Source organism: Telmatherina bonti (assembly GCF_933228915.1).
Source record: "Telmatherina bonti genome assembly, chromosome: 18".
NCBI lineage: Eukaryota > Metazoa > Chordata > Actinopteri > Atheriniformes > Telmatherinidae > Telmatherina > Telmatherina bonti.
In genome coordinates this window covers 23,922,061-23,939,314 of record NC_136616.1, presented here as the reverse complement: position 1 = coordinate 23,939,314, position 17,254 = coordinate 23,922,061, and the positions used below count along the sequence as shown (strand labels likewise).

At 39.7% G+C, this 17,254-nt stretch overlaps 1 protein-coding gene across 3 annotated transcripts in view; it reads left to right on the top strand.

Moving 5' to 3' along the window:
* The window catches only part of kcnip4a (potassium voltage-gated channel interacting protein 4a), a gene marked incomplete at both ends in the record, with an annotated part of 160,585 nt that overhangs the window by 99,104 nt on the left and 44,227 nt on the right, over window positions 1-17,254 (top strand). The window contains one exon of one of the 3 annotated variants that reach the window (XM_079257383.1): window positions 14,910-15,009. The exons of the other annotated variants lie outside the window; for them this stretch is intronic. Coding sequence (XP_079113509.1) covers window positions 14,910-15,009 — 100 coding nt within the window. Of the gene's footprint in view, window positions 1-14,909; window positions 15,010-17,254 lie in introns of those variants that run through there. 3 annotated transcript variants of the gene reach the window in all.

Sequence of the window (17,254 nt, the reverse complement as noted above, 5' to 3'; positions counted from 1 at the left end):
TTGGTGGACACCAACAGTGAGGGATGCCGTCAAGCTGAAGAAGGAGTCCTATCGGACCTTCTTGGCCTGTGGGACTCTGGAGGCAGCTGATGGGTACCGGCGGGCTAAGCGGCATGCGGCTTTGGCTGTTGCCGAGGCAAAACCTCGGGCGTGGGAGGAGTTCGGCGAGGCCATGGAGAAAGACTTCCGGACGGCTTCGAGGAGATTCTGGTCCACCATCCGGCGGCTCAGGAGGGGGAAGCAGTGCTCCGTCAATACTGTGTACAGTGGAGATGGGGAGCTGCTGACCTCAACTCGGGACGTAGTGGGTCGGTGGAGGGAATACTTCGAAGACCTCCTCAATCCTACCAACACGTCTTCCGATGAGGAAGCAGAGCTGGTGGACTCAGGGGTGGACTCTCATATCTCTAGGCCTGAAGTCGCCGAGGTGGTCAAAAAGCTCCTTGGCGGCAAGGCCCCGGGGGTGGATGAGATCCGCCCGGAGTTCCTTAAGGCTCTGGATGCTGTGGGGCTGTCCTGGCTGACACGCCTCTGCAGCATCGCGTGGACATGAGGGGCAGTACCGCTGGATTGGCAGACTGGGGTGGTGGTCCCCTTTTTAAGAAGGGGGACCGGAGGGTGTGTTCCAATTACAGGGGAATCACACTCCTCAGCCTCCCTGGTAAGGTCTATTCAGGGGTCCTGGAGAGGAGGGTCCGCCGGATAGTTGAATCCCGGAGAGGAGGAGCAGTGTGGTTTTCGTCCTGGTCGCGGAACAGTGGACCAGCTCTATACCCTCTTTGGGGTCCTGGAGGGGGCATGGGAGTTTGCCCAACCAGTCTACATGTGTTTTGTGGACCTGGAGAAGGCATTCGACCGTGTCCCCCGGGGGCTCCTGTGGGGGGTACTCCGGGAGTATGGGGTACCGGACCCCCTTGTAAGGGCTGTCCGGTCCCTGTACGACAGGTGTCAGAGCTTGGTCCGCATTGCCGGTAGTAAGTCGGATTCATTTCCGGTGAGGGTTGGACTCCGCCAAGGCTGCCCTTTATCATCGATTCTGTTCATAACTTATATGGACAGAATTTCTAGGCGCAGCCGAGGTGTTGAGGGGATCCGACTTGGTGGCCTCAGGATTGGGTCCCTGCTTTTTGCGGATGACGTGGTCCTGTTGGCTTCATCTGGTCGTGATCTCCAGCTCTCGCTTGAGCGATTCGCGGCCGAGTGTGAAGCGGCTGGGATGAGAATCAGCGCCTCCAAATCTGAGACCATGGTCCTAAGCCGGAATAGGGTGGATTGCCCTCTCCGGGTCGGGAGTGAGGTCCTGCCTCAAGTGGAGGAGTTTAAATATCTTGGGGTCTTGTTCACGAGTGAGGGAAAGATGGAGCGCGAGATCGACAGACAGATCGGTGCGGCGTCTGCAGTAATGCGGGCTTTGCGCCGGTCTGTCGTGGTGAAGAAGGAGCTGAGCCAGAAGGCGAAGCTCTTGATTTACCAGTCGATCTACGTTCCTACCCTCACCTATGGTCATGAGCTGTGGGTCGTGACCGAAAGAACGAGATCTCGTATACAGGCGGCTGAAATGGGTTTCCTCCGCAGGGTGGCCGGGCTCACCCTTAGAGATAGGGTGAGGAGCTCGGTCATCCGGGAGGGGCTCAGAGTAGAGCCGCTGCTCCTCCGCATCGAGAGGAACCAGTTGAGGTGGCTCGGGCATCTGGTCAGGATGCCTCCTGGACGCCTCCCTGGTGAGGTGTTCCAGGCACGTCCCTCTGGGAGGAGACCCCGGGGAAGACCCAGGACACGCTGGAGGGATTATATCTCTCGGCTGGCCTGGGAACGCCTCGGGATCCCCCCCGCAGAGTTGGCAAATGTGGCTGGGGAGAGGGAAGTCTGGGCTTCCCTGCTTAGGCTGCTGCCCCCGTGACCCGACTCCAGATAAGCGGCAGAAGATGGATGGATGGATGGATGGATATATATACACATATATATATGTATATATATATATATATATATATATGTGTGTGTGTGTATATATATATATATATATATATATATATATATATATATATATATATATATATATATATATATATGTATATATATATATATATATATATATGTATATGTATATGTATATATATATGTATATGTATATATATATATACATAAAATGGTCTGTGTAAAATGGTTGCAGACGAGTCAACAGCTGCAGCGGATTTAAATCTCCCCACTCTGTGGCTGCAACATCTGCAATAGGCCAGGCAATCACCCACTCAGCTGGCAGGAAACAAGGGTGTGGGGAGCTGAACCAATCCTCAGGAAGTGATGGCACACAGGGATGCACATGCAAGATACGGAGCAGTTGGGTAAATTGGCAAGCAGTTGTAACATGTATAAAATTGCTTTGGTGTTGATGTTTAACCATGACCTCCTGACATGATTGGATCATAGAAAACCAAGTTTTCTGCTTTGACGCTTAGACTGAAAATCAGATATTGATATTTGAGTAAGGCAGTCAGGAGTTGGAATAATCTATCAAGTACAGATAAATCTGGGAGGGCGTAAATCCTGCGCCAATACTGGCATTTCTGTGAAAGTCAGATTAGAAGAGAGGAGGAAATCTGGAAGGACTGGCTCAGTTCTTGGCTGTTCAGTCGTTCAAGGCTTCAAATGTGGGAAAATGTGAAAGCAAAGAAATCTGGCTGTGACTTCAGTTGCCCCTGTCTCACATTGCAAAGAGGCAGAGGTTGATGTTATCTGTCTGCTGGTGTGTGTGCAATAGGGTTAGAATATCCTCCAGGGAGAGAAAGCAGAGGGCACACAACAGTCTAATTTACATTTATTATTTTTAGTATTTTACAAAAGGATATTTCCTATAGTAAAATTCTTTATTTTCATGTTGCTGTCAGTCTCACCAAGATGCAACAGGTAACACTTGTTATGCCAGTTAATGGACCAGGAGACTGTTGCTGGATGTTAATTTGGGAGATATTGTTTGATATTTTATTATTAAAGCAGCATTGTGACCAGAAAATAAAAGTAATTCAGTTGAGAAAACACAACCAGGTGGCGTGCAGTGATGTCCTGCAGTTTAAACACAAAAGAGAACAAAACTATGTCCCAACTATGTTGGCAGCCTTTGCAAATGCTTACAGAGATTTTTTTCAACTTTTGGTGACTTATTATAACCAGAGTTTTGTTTTTTTTATATACAGGTGTGGATAGTCAGCTATTTTGTGGTTTCTGTAAGATGAAGCATATTTCACATTAATGCACTGATGCCTAATTAATATGAAAAGCAATAATTGTGAGTTTGCCAGATAAGATATTCTTGTGAGAAACTGTGTGCTATTGTGTAATGTCATCAGCCCTGCTATCCACGCAGATGTCTGTGTTGGCAGGCAGTAGCAGATATGAGGTTATTAGGACCACCACAGTAATGGCAGCATAACAAACAAAATAACTGCTGGATTTGTCTTTTGACTGAGGAAATTGCTTACTTATAGGGCAAATTTTAAACTACTAGAGAACATGAATAACTAAGTCTCAAAGGTATTATAAACATTTGCAACTTTAATTTACAATTGAATGTCTCATTGTGAAGAAACAACCTCCATATTTGCTAAATGAAGGGAACCTTATGGCACATAAACCTGAAGGGAGCACACTTTGCTTACTTTATTCAGTGTTTTGTACATCTGTCTTGGAATGACACTGTTCTTAAGCTACTTCTGAACCCTATCTGACCTCAGTGACACAAAAATAGTCCAACACAGGACAAATAGCAGGAACAGTCTACAGTGTTTGATGGGATCATATAGTCTGAATCTGTAACTAAACACATACAGCTGAAATGTGTGAACAGAAACTGTAGCTTACTTAAAGGTAAGGGTATAGTTTTACAATGCAGGTGTCATGTTAACGTGATTGGGCCTCCTACTGCTGAGGCTCCTTTAAGAAACCTCACTATAAAGGAAACAGCATGCACATTTGACCAAAAGGACCCTGACTTTCTGAATGTTTGCATTCATTACCTTCTCTTTTCGTCACCTTTCCTTTTCAGTTTACCTCGAAATAAAGTTTCTAGAAGCTGCCTCAACTCTAAACCTGTTGATAGATGCCGTTGAACGTTGTTTCAGTGTGACCTTACTCTGCTGCACCGACACCTCCTGCTGCTATCAGCCAAAGTACATGCTGCTGACAGGAAGCAGGTTAATGGAGTGGGTGCAAATTGGTGCTTGATTGCAGTGGTTGGTAGTTCTGTTTCTGAATTGGATTGCCGTCACACAGTTCATGTCTTGCATTGTGTGTGGGTGGCTTCGGCAGCGGAAGTGTGTTTCCTTTCTATTTTTCTCTTTTCATGTGAGATATTGGTTGCCTGTCATTTTTTAACTTTGAATGAAAATAAAGATGTGGACCTCAATATAATTATAACCTGGAGACCCTCTCTGTATCCATGAAGACTTTTCTAAAAATCTTCTAAACAGGCAGTTTCCTGTGAAGCTGCATAGAAAATATAGTATGTAGTAGCTGCTAAACTAGATTAGTAACCCTTCAGGATTTAATCCTACTGGAAAGTGATGCTACTGCATTTTCTATCTTTTTGTTTCATAACAGCAATTTGCACCACTAACATAATTTACATTGGAAATATGAACTTTGTTTTGTATTCAATATCACTTAACAACATCATAATTTTTTTAATTAAAATTTCAACATGTGATCTTGAGGCATATTTCCACTGCAGTGCGTGGATTGAACGTTAATATTACCACAGGAGCTCTGCTCTTCTGTCATTAATCTGTTTATAAAATGGCTTGTCAGCATAAGCAGGTAGAAAAGAAGCCCACCGGTGACTGTCTGCACATAATTTAAATATTTATCCCAATAGCCTCTCAGCTCCTTACACACTCGATGCCTCGGACATAGCATGATTCCTCCTCAAGTTCACAGCATTAGATGTGCTTTTAAAAGCAACTAAGAAAAAATGGTTATCTGCAGCATGAGCTCGCTCGCCTTCTACCAGTTTCTCCCTCCTCTTGAGAGGATAGATCTGTTAAAGAGCAGCACTACCACTCTGCAGCATGTTACTGGCTTTTTCTCCAAGCGCTCAATTAATCTACATGCTCAACTGGTACAAAGTAGCTTTTGCAGAGCAGAAATCAGCTGGCAGGCTCCCACTTCAGAGTGGGAAAACAGGAGAGAGGGAGGAGGGGGGGGCTGCAGAGTGTGCGTGTCAAAATTCAAAACTCAACAGAAGCACGCATGTTTCACTCCCACTCCTATCGCTCGATGTACAGCCCACCTAACAAAGGTGGATATATAAAGCAGAAGTTTGGACCGAAGACTTGATTTTTCATGTAATGCTTCCAGCAGCTCTTTGTGTCCTTTATTTTTCTTCTTTCTCCATTTTCACTCTCAAGCCACCCGAGTGTGGGAGTGAAAGTGTGTGAAATCTAGCAGGACTTCCAGATCACTAAGCGAGAAAGTCTGGAGGGCATCATGGGAGCTTTAATGGTCATCTTTTCTCTTCAGACAAAACAAAGACGCAAGACGACAGGTAGGCATGGTGGGAAGAGGAGGATGTAGTTTAATATGCATTAGCCTTAATCAGCTATAGCAGTGACTACTGATGGAAGATGATTGTCTTCATGCTGTATTTCAGCTAGATCATTATACTTTGTTTTTCCAGAATTTTTTTTACATCATTCTCTTTGTGTATGACAAAGTTGTGCATGCAGAAAGTTCCCCATTAATCTTTCTTTCTCCATAAACCCATCTGCATTTCTCTTGCCACATCATCAGTCCATGAAATTGACTAGAAATCTTTGTTTTAGTCAACATTTCTGGCTGAACTCCACAAACTTGTTTGACTTTTTCCATTTGCTTTTCCCCAATATTGATTTCACAGTGAGAGCGCACACACACACACACAGCATGCTACATTGACTCTGTGCCAGCGCAGTCGTACAAGCTTATGTTACATCTCTGTCTCCCTGCAGTAATGTTCCAATCAGCGTCACCATCACAGCTTGTCACCGTAACAAAATACAAGGAAGCCCACTCTTTATTAAAGTACAATGAAATATTAAGTGGGCAGCGAGCAGACAATAACTGCCATATGTTATATTTAGTGGTGTAGGGGGAGAGAGAGACACTTGAAGTCCAGCAAGTCATATTTCACTCGGGTATTGTTAGATAGCTTGAAAGCAAAATGAATGAGGGACTCTTTGTAACTCTCTTAAGCAATAGATCATGGAGCAGGCAGTATGGTGCAAGGTAAGCATATTTTATGGAGACCTAGAAAGGAGAACATGGGAAACAGAGGCAGTCTTGCAGCTGGCTTCATGTGTAAAATTTTCTTTAGTGCAATGAATAAGTGTAGGAGAGTATCTACACAGAAAACCCATGGAGCCATCACCTCAGACTTGCTGATACAGAGTGTGTTTAACTCCCTTAATGCTGAGCATTGATTATTCTAGATAAACAATTTAAATCACTAAAAACAAGCCTCTCAAGCTTGGCTGATGCTCGGCTTCATCTGCTGAAGTCAGCTGTTGTTGCCTTCCTACAAGGAGTGGAACCATTCTGGAACAGAAACTAAGCACAAGCCTGGATACACAGGTTTGTGGTCTTGGTCTTATGTCCTCAATTCTTTAGAGCATCTTGTGAGTCTAATGAAGGCTGACATTTTTTAAGATTGTTTGGGTTTAGGTAACTTATTGATTAAAAGCCCATCAGAGTGGAGGAAGAAAAGGTAAATTGAACATAAAAGGTGGATGTGGAAGACTGTGTCACCTCAACATGAAGTTGGTCAGAACAAAAATCAAGCATGTTTGGAGTGTTAGAGATGGCTGTTTCTTGCATTTTCAATGCTATTCCTTCTTCATCATTATCACTCTCTCTGGGCTTTTTTAAAATTATTTCTTAGGGATATTTGATGTTTTTATTCTGATTTGAACTCTAGACCTGGTATCCAGGCTAAAAATGTCAATGCTCAATTTGTCTGTTCAGAAAGCTGACATGTCACACACACTGTGTGACAATTTTTTCTTTTGTCATTTATATTTCTCCAACTGTTGCTTTACAATAAAGTGGCCATGTTGAGAGAAGAAACAGGGAAAAAAAATGATAATCATACTTAGATTGAAAACCATCGTTGGGCATTACTGAAACACACAAATTTAATGTTGCTATGCACATAATTCTTTTCTAAGTTAAGCAGTTTTCCGACCCATCTTTACTACATCATGTGCATTCTACTTTGTCCTTCTGCACATGCGAGTTGTCGTCTTTGACGAGCACAAGTTTTAGATCCTGGGTGACATTTGGATGTTACCCGGAACGTGTTAAATGAAAGTGTTAGATATTGAGACAGAACCACAAAAGTGCAAACTGTACAATGCAATGAGTGTGATATGTAGAGATGAAGTTAAAAGGAAAAGTAGCACACAGACCTACTGGAAAAGATAACAATATTGCTTTATAATCTAAAATTTAAGATATTTAATAGATGGATAAGTTGGCAAATAAATTGAGAATTAACATTGTGTGAAAAGCACCACAGTGTGACATCAACTCTGGTCTGAAATGTCATATTTGATTAAACATGTGCTGAGATACAACAGTAGACTGCTCTGTCACATTAAATGCACATGTATAAGCATGCACTGTGTTGAAAGCAGTCAATAAAACTAAGATTTGTAGAAGAGGATGGAAAACAAAATGGGGCAAAAGCTCGTGTTGTGTGATTGTGTCTGAATCCCCTGAATTATATAACATAGGTTTGAATATATATTATCTTTGGAGCAACATCACATGTAGAGCAAGTACATTTTTCCACATCTCCAAAATGAAATAGTGTCACTATCTGTGGTTGTAAACTGTGAGACTGCCTACACAACCCTACTCTGTTGTTTTCTATCGGGCATGGTTTTGTTGTTAGATGTTGGGGTTTGCAACCTAATAGTACTGAAGGAGGTAAACTGTAAGCAGGTAGATTTTTTTTTTTTTTTGTAATTTTCTAACTACACTATCTTTTATTATCTAGACCAAACTATGTATATTATTGTAAACCTCAGCTATGTGATTTCAACACCTACCTCTAACCATCTGAGGGTGAGGATATGGAAATGAAAGTATCCAGAGTTTTAAGGGCAGTATCATTACAATGGTAGTTAAAATGTCCATAGATTTACACCTTCCGCTTCCCTCTTGGAGCTTTTGGCAAAATGAGCTGCAGTAAGATGCAGTAAGCAGATCTCATCACATAGAAACATGCATGGAGACATTGAGAGTCAGCTTGTTGAAGAATATGACCTTAAGCTGCATCTTTGTAAAAGACAATGACATTTTGCCATTTTTAAGATCCTTTCTTGCATCTTTTTTGTGATGTTCTATCATCAGATCAATACTAGCACAATTATGTATCTTTCAGATAAAATGTTTTTTGTATTAAAATGATTAATATTCTCTCAAATCATGTCTCATAATGACTCACATCATGCAGCGCTTTTTTTCATATGAGGAGAAATAACAAAACACTGGCTGTCTGAAAGACTATAGTGCTACTCCACCACCCACTCTAATGCTTTCAAATCGTTTTCATAGCTGCATTTATCTACATGACAAGAGATGATGGTGTAATAGGTACCCATTGAAACGGTGAACTTTTTAAACTAAGCTAACCCAGCTTTGAATTTCCCGAATGTACGAAAGGAACAAAACTACGTACTGGTATTATTGTGGTGGTATGATGGGTTCGTCCTTCTATCATTTACATGTCTTGCCTGTTTGTGTTGTTGGACGCTGTTATGAGTAGAGTTTGTGTAGGAGTGAGATAGGTACACTCAGCTGCTCAAACACAGAAAATCTTGAACTATTGCATAAGTCAAGCTGCCACAGTGAAATGTGTTCTTCAGTCAGAAGTAGTTGTCTGTTTTCTGTAGAAAAACAACACCAAGAAGTCCAAACCAAGCAGAGACGCACACAGAGTTTTGTTTACTTGTGCTAATTTTGTGACATTGACGCAAGGGGCGATGGGAATGTCCAGGTTGCTTCTTGTTGCTGGCCCTCTTTCCTTTTAGGCCTTCTGGTGTTTACAGAACTGAGTGGAGACTTTGGCTCACTACAGCGAGAGCAGCTGTCATTCTGGGGGTAGCCACAACACCGATCACCATGTGTGCTTACTACGCCTTCCGATCTCATAAAAAATTAAACCTTTGCAAAAGCAAACATTAAGTGAATGATTGTCACGTTTTTTGTGCAGTTGCAGAGCAAAATGACCAAAAAGAAATTAATCAAAACGTTCTTTTGTGTACTCCAACTCCCGCCTTGAAATGGGTTTAATTAATGTTTTGTTTGAATTTAACTTTATATCCTCACTCTTAAAAAGACCTAAAATGACTGTACTCATAGTCCATGAGTCAAAGGCAATTAATTACTATAAAACCAAGCCTATGCCAAAGGCACTTGGAATTTATCTCATTAATTTTCTTCAAACCCATCTGTCACATGCAACACTTCTCACAGAACTACTCTCTAGTGCTGAAGTGTTTGGAGGATGATGCCACACTGTGACAGAGATTTCAGAGGACTTTTAGTATGCACATGGCTGTGGCTCATCTCACTGCAGGTACAATTCTATTGATCCAGATCACAGTTAGAAGAACCAACCAATGGGATGAACCCTTTGGAATCTAGTGGATGCCCAGTGGTTATTAATATCCAACGCACGTTAAGCTGCTGAAGGTAATCTAAGACCAACTTCTTTTCTCTACTCATATAAGGCTTACATTGCATTTAAATGACTTTAGACTCCCATTGCGTGGAAAACAACTTAAAATGGAAGTAATTTTGTTCCTCCAACAGTTGGAAAACATCATTGATTTTATTAAGCCACATGAAGTATTAGACATCAGACATCCTCTGATATGTAAATGAACAAAGGCTGCTTTTGCATGAGGAAATGAGCAAGAGTCACCTAAGCAGCTTGCAGCTCCATTTTGATTTACTGTTCTTTTGTTATCAGCAACATGTTATCTCAGCCTTCTTTCAAAGTGACTGTATCATAACACTTAGTTTTTCTGTCCTTTAAATTAGCATTTAAATTGAAAAGTTAAGCCACATCAGTTGGCTTTGGGCTTGTTTTGGGTTTCTGCCATGGTATGGCAATCGGTGCAGCAGCTTGTGTAATGAAATTAATCAATCCATTCCCATATGGGAAGGGCGATCAGTATTAAGAAGGTTCACTCAGAATTAGAGTAATGACTAGCGTCCATTCCAGAGAAACTCTGCAGGTGCAGAACAGCAGACTTAGCAGTATAATGTTAGGAATGTGACTAACACTGGGTAGTAGATTTCAGAGAATGCCATAGTATGACACCAATAATTATTATCTAATGACAAATGCACACGTAGTAATGTGATGTTTAATTGCTAGATATGTGGTTAATGTTGTAAATTTACTATAAATCCCACCATACAAACATTACATATTTTCAGTAAGTGGTTTACAGCTGGTCGGTTGAAGGGGGTTGATTTGCCATGTACCCAGCCACAACTGGCAGTTAACTTGATGTTAGGTGTTTATCTCCTTGATCTGTACGGTCAACAACGTGAAACCACCTGATCTCTTTCAAAGCAGCCTAGAGGAGTGCTATTAAAAATGTCCTGTACATTTATAATTATGGTTCCATTTTTATTTGTTTGTTATTAAACATGTCATTGAGCTAATCCTATTCAACCTAATGGAGTTTTTCTTTGGAAAAATCTCCTCCAGGCAGTATTTTAACTTTAACCATGACATTTAAGAATGTCTTTAAAATTGTTATTATTATTATTTTTATTTATATTTTTTGCCATATTTGTGATGGTAACTGAATTTAAATATTCACACCATTAATAAGAAATGGGTATCTTTCGCCCATAGCCCCAGCTTTCGCACAGACTGCATCAGTAGCTGCAGCATCTTTAATTATAATCATCTTTCTCTCCAGTTAGAATATTCCTATCACTCTGATACAAATGAAACAGAATCTATCAGTAAATTTACAACCAATCAACCATGCTTTATGTATATAGTGCCTTGCAGTGCAGAAGTTAATAAAGAGAAATAAAGACTTGATTCAAAGAGTGCTCATTTAAAGTGTTATTCAAAGAGGTCATTGTCATTTACTATAAAAACTAAATCAGTTTTCAAGCCTTGCTCCTCAAGGAATCATCCCCTTGGGCTGGGACTTTGGTCATTTCATCGCTAAAAAAGAGAGACGGATGATGTTTCTGAGGTCTGAACTGTATTGATTACTGATTTCTGGTTATATTAAATAAAATATACCGATCAGTCTAAAAGGCTTGCTTGTTGTATAATTGATTACTATGTGAAATATATCACATTACTGTTTGAGTGTTTGTGAAGTAACAGTAATCTGATGTTAAAGCTTTAAGCCATTTTTTTAATATAATGGAGAAATTTGAGTGATTTTCAGTAAAACTGGTTGATTCTTATTATTTCCACTTGATGGCAGCACATCCAAACAAGTTTCTTGCAGTAAGACAAGAGAAAATAAATAATAAATTATGTAAGGAATTGATGATGTGAAATCTTTTCAAATCATCTAGATGCTGGCAGATATAAGCCGTTTGTCTCATTACTGGTTCTTCTCGGTCACTAGTGCAGAAGCGGTGATTAAATCCTGCAATGCACAAATAAATCCATTTCAACCAAGCAAAAAGGCAGATTTGACAAATCATTTAATAATGTGATTCATGTGTTATTGATTATTTCAGTTTATTTTAGGCATATTACATGTGATTCTGCTCGCTACATAATAAAAAGACAATGTTCTCTTTCCGACAAAATGTTTTTGTGCCATACATCTGACTTCAGACTCATTGTACCACAATCTGTAACTCCAAATTACCAAATCCAGATCAAATTATCTTAGAATTGCTCATTTTGTGTGAAGGTTACAGGCCACTGCAGCCTTCTTGTGTAATTTCTCCCTTCAAATGGAAGACATCCATTTGTTTTAATGGTGTGTTGAAGCACTGTCCTTCGCTCACAGAAGGGAATTCAATTGTAACTTAATTTAGCGTGAGAAAACATTTTCTTCCTTCAGTTGCGTTTATGTGAACAGAATGGTGTACCTGACTTCAAGTCAGTTGCAATAACTTTAATTTAAAGCAACTAAACTCAAAGACTAAGATCTTCATGAGGTTGTGCAAAACCAGAAAAATGGACTTTCAACTTTACCAAAAGGGTTTGCGTTTTGTAACTTTCACAGATTCAGTAAGATAATCTTCAGGGAAAATGTAAAGAGAACATGTTCTCCATATTTTATTAGCTTTTGAGGACTGTTGTGTAAAATAATGAATTTGGCATTGTTGTTATTATACCTGATGGGAAACTCTGTAGAATTTTTAAAAGGGCATTGTTGACCATATCTGACCCTAGAATTTAATGGCTCAACTTCTTCTATGGCAGTCAGAAATTGGGTACATTCTTCTGTTGTTCCTCAGGAAGAAGCAAAAGGAGACAAAGCCTGGTTGTTGATTGTATCCTGTGTCACAGGCTTTAGTAGACAGTCAGTCGAGAGATATTTGATTTCTTAATATATGTTTAGAGCAGTAAGGCAGCACATTAAGAATGAATAGAAAGATCTTCCAGGTCATAATCTAACAGTAACACGAAGCATTGCTTTGGTTCAAAGCAATGTTTGGTGAAATTTAAGAAACATCAAGCTTTGACTGCACTGACAACAACTTAGATTAATTGGTGATCTTGTCATTTAATAAAAAAAATAGCAAAAAAGGGCTTTCAAGTATTGCATTCTTGATTAATTCTTTTTAGATTTAGCTTCTCATTGAAATCTTTGTCATAGTCATCATCAAGGCAAGGTAATTGTATTGCACTTTTCCTGTATAAAACAGTTTAAAGTGCTTTACATGAAACATCAAAGCCTTACAGATGGTTGTAAAGTTGCATAAGCGACAAGTGGATATGACACACCACTTTCTTTAAATCTAAACTGTTTCAGTGTTCATGTCAGACTGTTATTTTTTTTATTTTCTGCAACAGGTTTGTGTGATTCCAGGTGCTGCAGATATTTCTTGCCACCTACAGACAGTGTTCCTACTCCATCCAGCATGCCACAATGCTACACAGTGGCAATTACCTTCATCACCAATCATACACTGATTGATATGGCACGTTCTGTGCTGATGACATGCAAAAGCTTGATTATTTTCATCACTGTTAGCCAAGGGCTTTGATTATACTCTGTGTAAAGTTCTGATACGACTTGTGAGGAGAAGTTGGGAAGTGGAGAAAGAATTTTTGAGATTAGGTCATTTCCAATATGAGTGCGTGGGAACATTTAAAAAAGCAGTAAAATCTCATGTAAAATATAAGAAATGGAGAACATCTGTGTTAATGGAAGTTGCTCCCCCTCATGTCTAAATTCTATTCAGCGAGACTTCCATTACACCTCCTTTTCACCTTTATAACCTCAATTCTCAAGAAGCGTCCTACACAGCTTCCCATCTGTCTTGTCACCTGACAGCGCGCACACACCCACCAGCACACACACACACACACTCAAACAGACACTCTGAGTTAAAAAGTTCTATTTAAAATTTTTGTAGGTTCCACAAATATTGGTAAAAAGAGTTGAATAAATGAGATGTCCAATAACATCCCCACGTCTTTTGAGCTGACAGTTTTTGAAGATGATCACCTCCATCCTCAGAGCGTTAAATGAACCATTGTCTGTTGCTACATTGTTTCTTTTGCTAATTAAGGTTGCCCAAGTTGCCCAAGAAAAAATGATTTTCCTCTGTTTTCCACATAATAGCGAGGGTGATACTGGTTTAAAACCCAAATGCTTCTTCCATTAGGTTTTGAAGCAAGATGCCATTGCTGATGTAGTGATATTAAAGACATATTCACACATTCTGGAAATACCTGATAGAGACTGATATGAGATTTGGAAGAAATGATTTGGAAGAAGAAGGCAGGGATTATTGAATCTGAAAACTGAAAGAGGGCTACGTGATCATGTTAAGATGTATATGTACCTACACTCTGCCTCTTCTGAGAGAATCTAGGGACTGAAGATAAATTCCTTCCCTCACCTCCAGCAGCAACCTGCTGCATAACCTCAAAGGCTTTCCCTCGCCACTGCTTTCTCATTCTCATTCTATCTGACCTTGCCTCTTCATCTCTCCCTCCAGGTTTTGTGCTTCATCTAAAGTCTAGGTGATGGTGAGGTTCCACATGTATGGCTTATTGTTTGAGCTGACATTTTCCCTTATCAGTAACATGCATCAGATCTTGTGGGAGTGGGACATGGTGGATTTATTTCCATTAACTTCAGACAGCTTGAAATATGTTCTTTAGAAAGCCTGGTCATTTGTATCAATTTATCTCTGTATTGAAAATTGATGCTGGAAAATGTGTTAAAATGATGCATGCAATGTTGTTAATAATAATATTATTATTAATATTATTATTAGTAGTATTATTATTGATGATAATAATAATAAAAAATAATTATAATAATACACTGGGAACCCACTTGGTGGAGGAAGAAGTATTGACATAGAGGCACTATCATTCAGACTTATATCTTTTTTCCTTCTGCTCATACTCTGTCTTTGTCACCATGATTAGGTTCCTCCCTCCTTACCCTTTTCTTTCTCCCCTCATACCCTCTTGACTTTCATCCTTGCCACTCATTGTCCTCCCTCCTTTCTTTCTCTTGCACTCACTTCTTCTCCCCCTCCTTTCCTCCCTGTCTGACTTGTGCTGGTCTCTAACCAGAGCCACACATAAGGGGCTCCTAAGTGGAGTGAAATGGCCTGCTGACGGTGCTACACACTGAGTTGTGTGTCGTTGGCCATGGACAGCCAGTGACCTGAGCGACATGTTGACTATGAACTTGGAGGGACTGGAAATGATTGCTGTGCTAGTAGTTGTTGTGCTGTTTGTGAAGGTGCTGGAGCAGTTTGGTTTGTTAGAAGCTGGCTATGACGGTAAGGAAACTGTAAACTTATCTTTTTTTTTTTTTTTTTTTTTTTTTTTTTTTTTTTAGTTTGGATTGCTTACCAACACTTGTTGCTGAGTGGGTTTTTATGGATTGGAGCGAGAATGGAAAAGCATGGATTTGTGGGAACAGCTTTTTTCTTTGAGGCAAATGATGATATACTGTCATGGCAGGTAATTATTTGACAATTGAGTTTTATTGTGTTGCAAGAATCTATTTGTGACAGTCTCTTTTCTGTATTTTTCTGATTTAGATATAACTCATTATTGTGACTCCTTTTAAGACATTTACAGTTTGTAAATTTTATATCATATAAACTGCAAGTAAGAATTAAGAGCTTTTTTTTGGCAAAGCTTCTAATTACACACATCAAGCAAGTCTAATTTTGGCTCTTTGCTGTGTGATTTATCAGCTGCGCTTCAGAGTATGTAGTTCAGATTTCAGGATATTGTCAAAGTAAAATATAAGCCCACATGCCTTTGACATGTTTTATCTCTCTGAGACACCTGACTTTGTTGCATTTTGCTAAACAGTTCAGATTACTCATGGACTGCACATGAAGCCAAATATTACAATTACACTGCCTGCTTCTAATTCTTTATGTGGAATGATAGTTTTTTTTTAGATTTGGCACTCTGTTGGATGTTGACAATTCAGCTCCACTTGATGTTGCTTATTGAATTTAAATGGAATTAGATTGTGGCTGTTTATCCAAATCAGAGCAAGAAAGCAGAGGACTGAATGTAATATTGCAGCAGTTAGAAGCTTTACAAACTGGAACCCACAGAAAAGTGCCACACTGGCATTGTGTTGAATACTTTAAAGACAGACGGTGTAATCTAAATTAAAGAGGTAATTTATTTTTCATTTTAAAGATGAAAAGTTTTGCCACTCTTTGAAGTTGGAGGGATTTGCTTGCACTTGCAATTTGACTGCACGAGCTGAGGAAGATGTATTTTTGCTTCATATTGAGTTGTCATTAAGGCATTCTTGCTCTTTTCAGCATAGCTTAGGGAACAATGATAGAAGTGGTGCCCATTAGAGGTTTTTCAAGGTGCTGTTGTCAAACTTGCTCACCAGATCAAAATTTTAGCCATTGTTTCCTTGGCTTTGAAGACCACTTGTTATTTATAAGTTCTGCTATCTGAACAAACTTCCAAGCAGTTTGCCTTAAAACAGCAAAGGCCTCAAAAACATCTACCAACCAATCAGCATTTAAAGAGTTGCTATTAATGTTACTTTACCAGTTTAAAGAAACCCAAGGAGACATTATTGAAAGAAGAAAGGAAAAAGTTTGACAGAGCAGACAATAAGACTCAACATCAGACTGACTTTTAGTGGCCTGATGGAGCTCAGAGAGGAGACACGATGCAATACGGATTGCAGATTAACATTTATTAAGTGGCCCCACAGCCCAAAAATTTTAAAAAGTTCAGTTTTGGAGCTTTAAAAATAGCACAAAAACATAAAAATCCCAAAGGTTTTGTGGGGCTTCCGGTCTAGTTTTTTTGTTCACCAAAATGATATGGTATTTAAAATGTTGCCAGATTTAAACCCTTACACCAACTTTGATCAGTAAATACCTATAATTGCATAATGCCTTAAAAATGTCCATCAAGTAGTTTCAGAGAAAAAGTTGCAAGATTGTGTCCTTATCGAGACTTCAAAAAAAATTATCTTTTTTTTCTGAAACTGTTTGATTCTATTTAACTGTTTAGTTATAAAGTAGATGTTTTTTATGCAACAAGTTAGGACATAAACTTATAAGACTGATGATTACTCTGGTATTTTTTTTCACTTGGAGACTTTTGGATAAAAAAAAAATGCTGACAACACAGCCTCATACAAAGGGCTCCTTTCATTCTCCAAGCTTCTCTTTAGTGGTGTGACATTGAGTAATAGTGGTGTGCTGCCAGTGCACCAGGATGTGACAGCTGACAGTGGTTGCAAATTATCCAGCTGAAGGTGTGTCTTTTATCAACCGTGAGTCTGGAAAAATGAGGCAGATAAATGGTCAAAGCCATACTGCTGTGAGCATTATCACTTCTACTTTTCTCTCTTTGATGTAGCTTAACTTTGTGTGAAACAAGTTTACGTTGTATTTAGTAGAATATTCTCCCCTCTTCATGCCATATCAACATCTCCTCAGTCCTTCTGACTAAAGCCAGCTGATATTCTCTAATGTGTGGAACAATGGTAGGAGTCATACCCATAGGGGAATAACCTTACTGTGG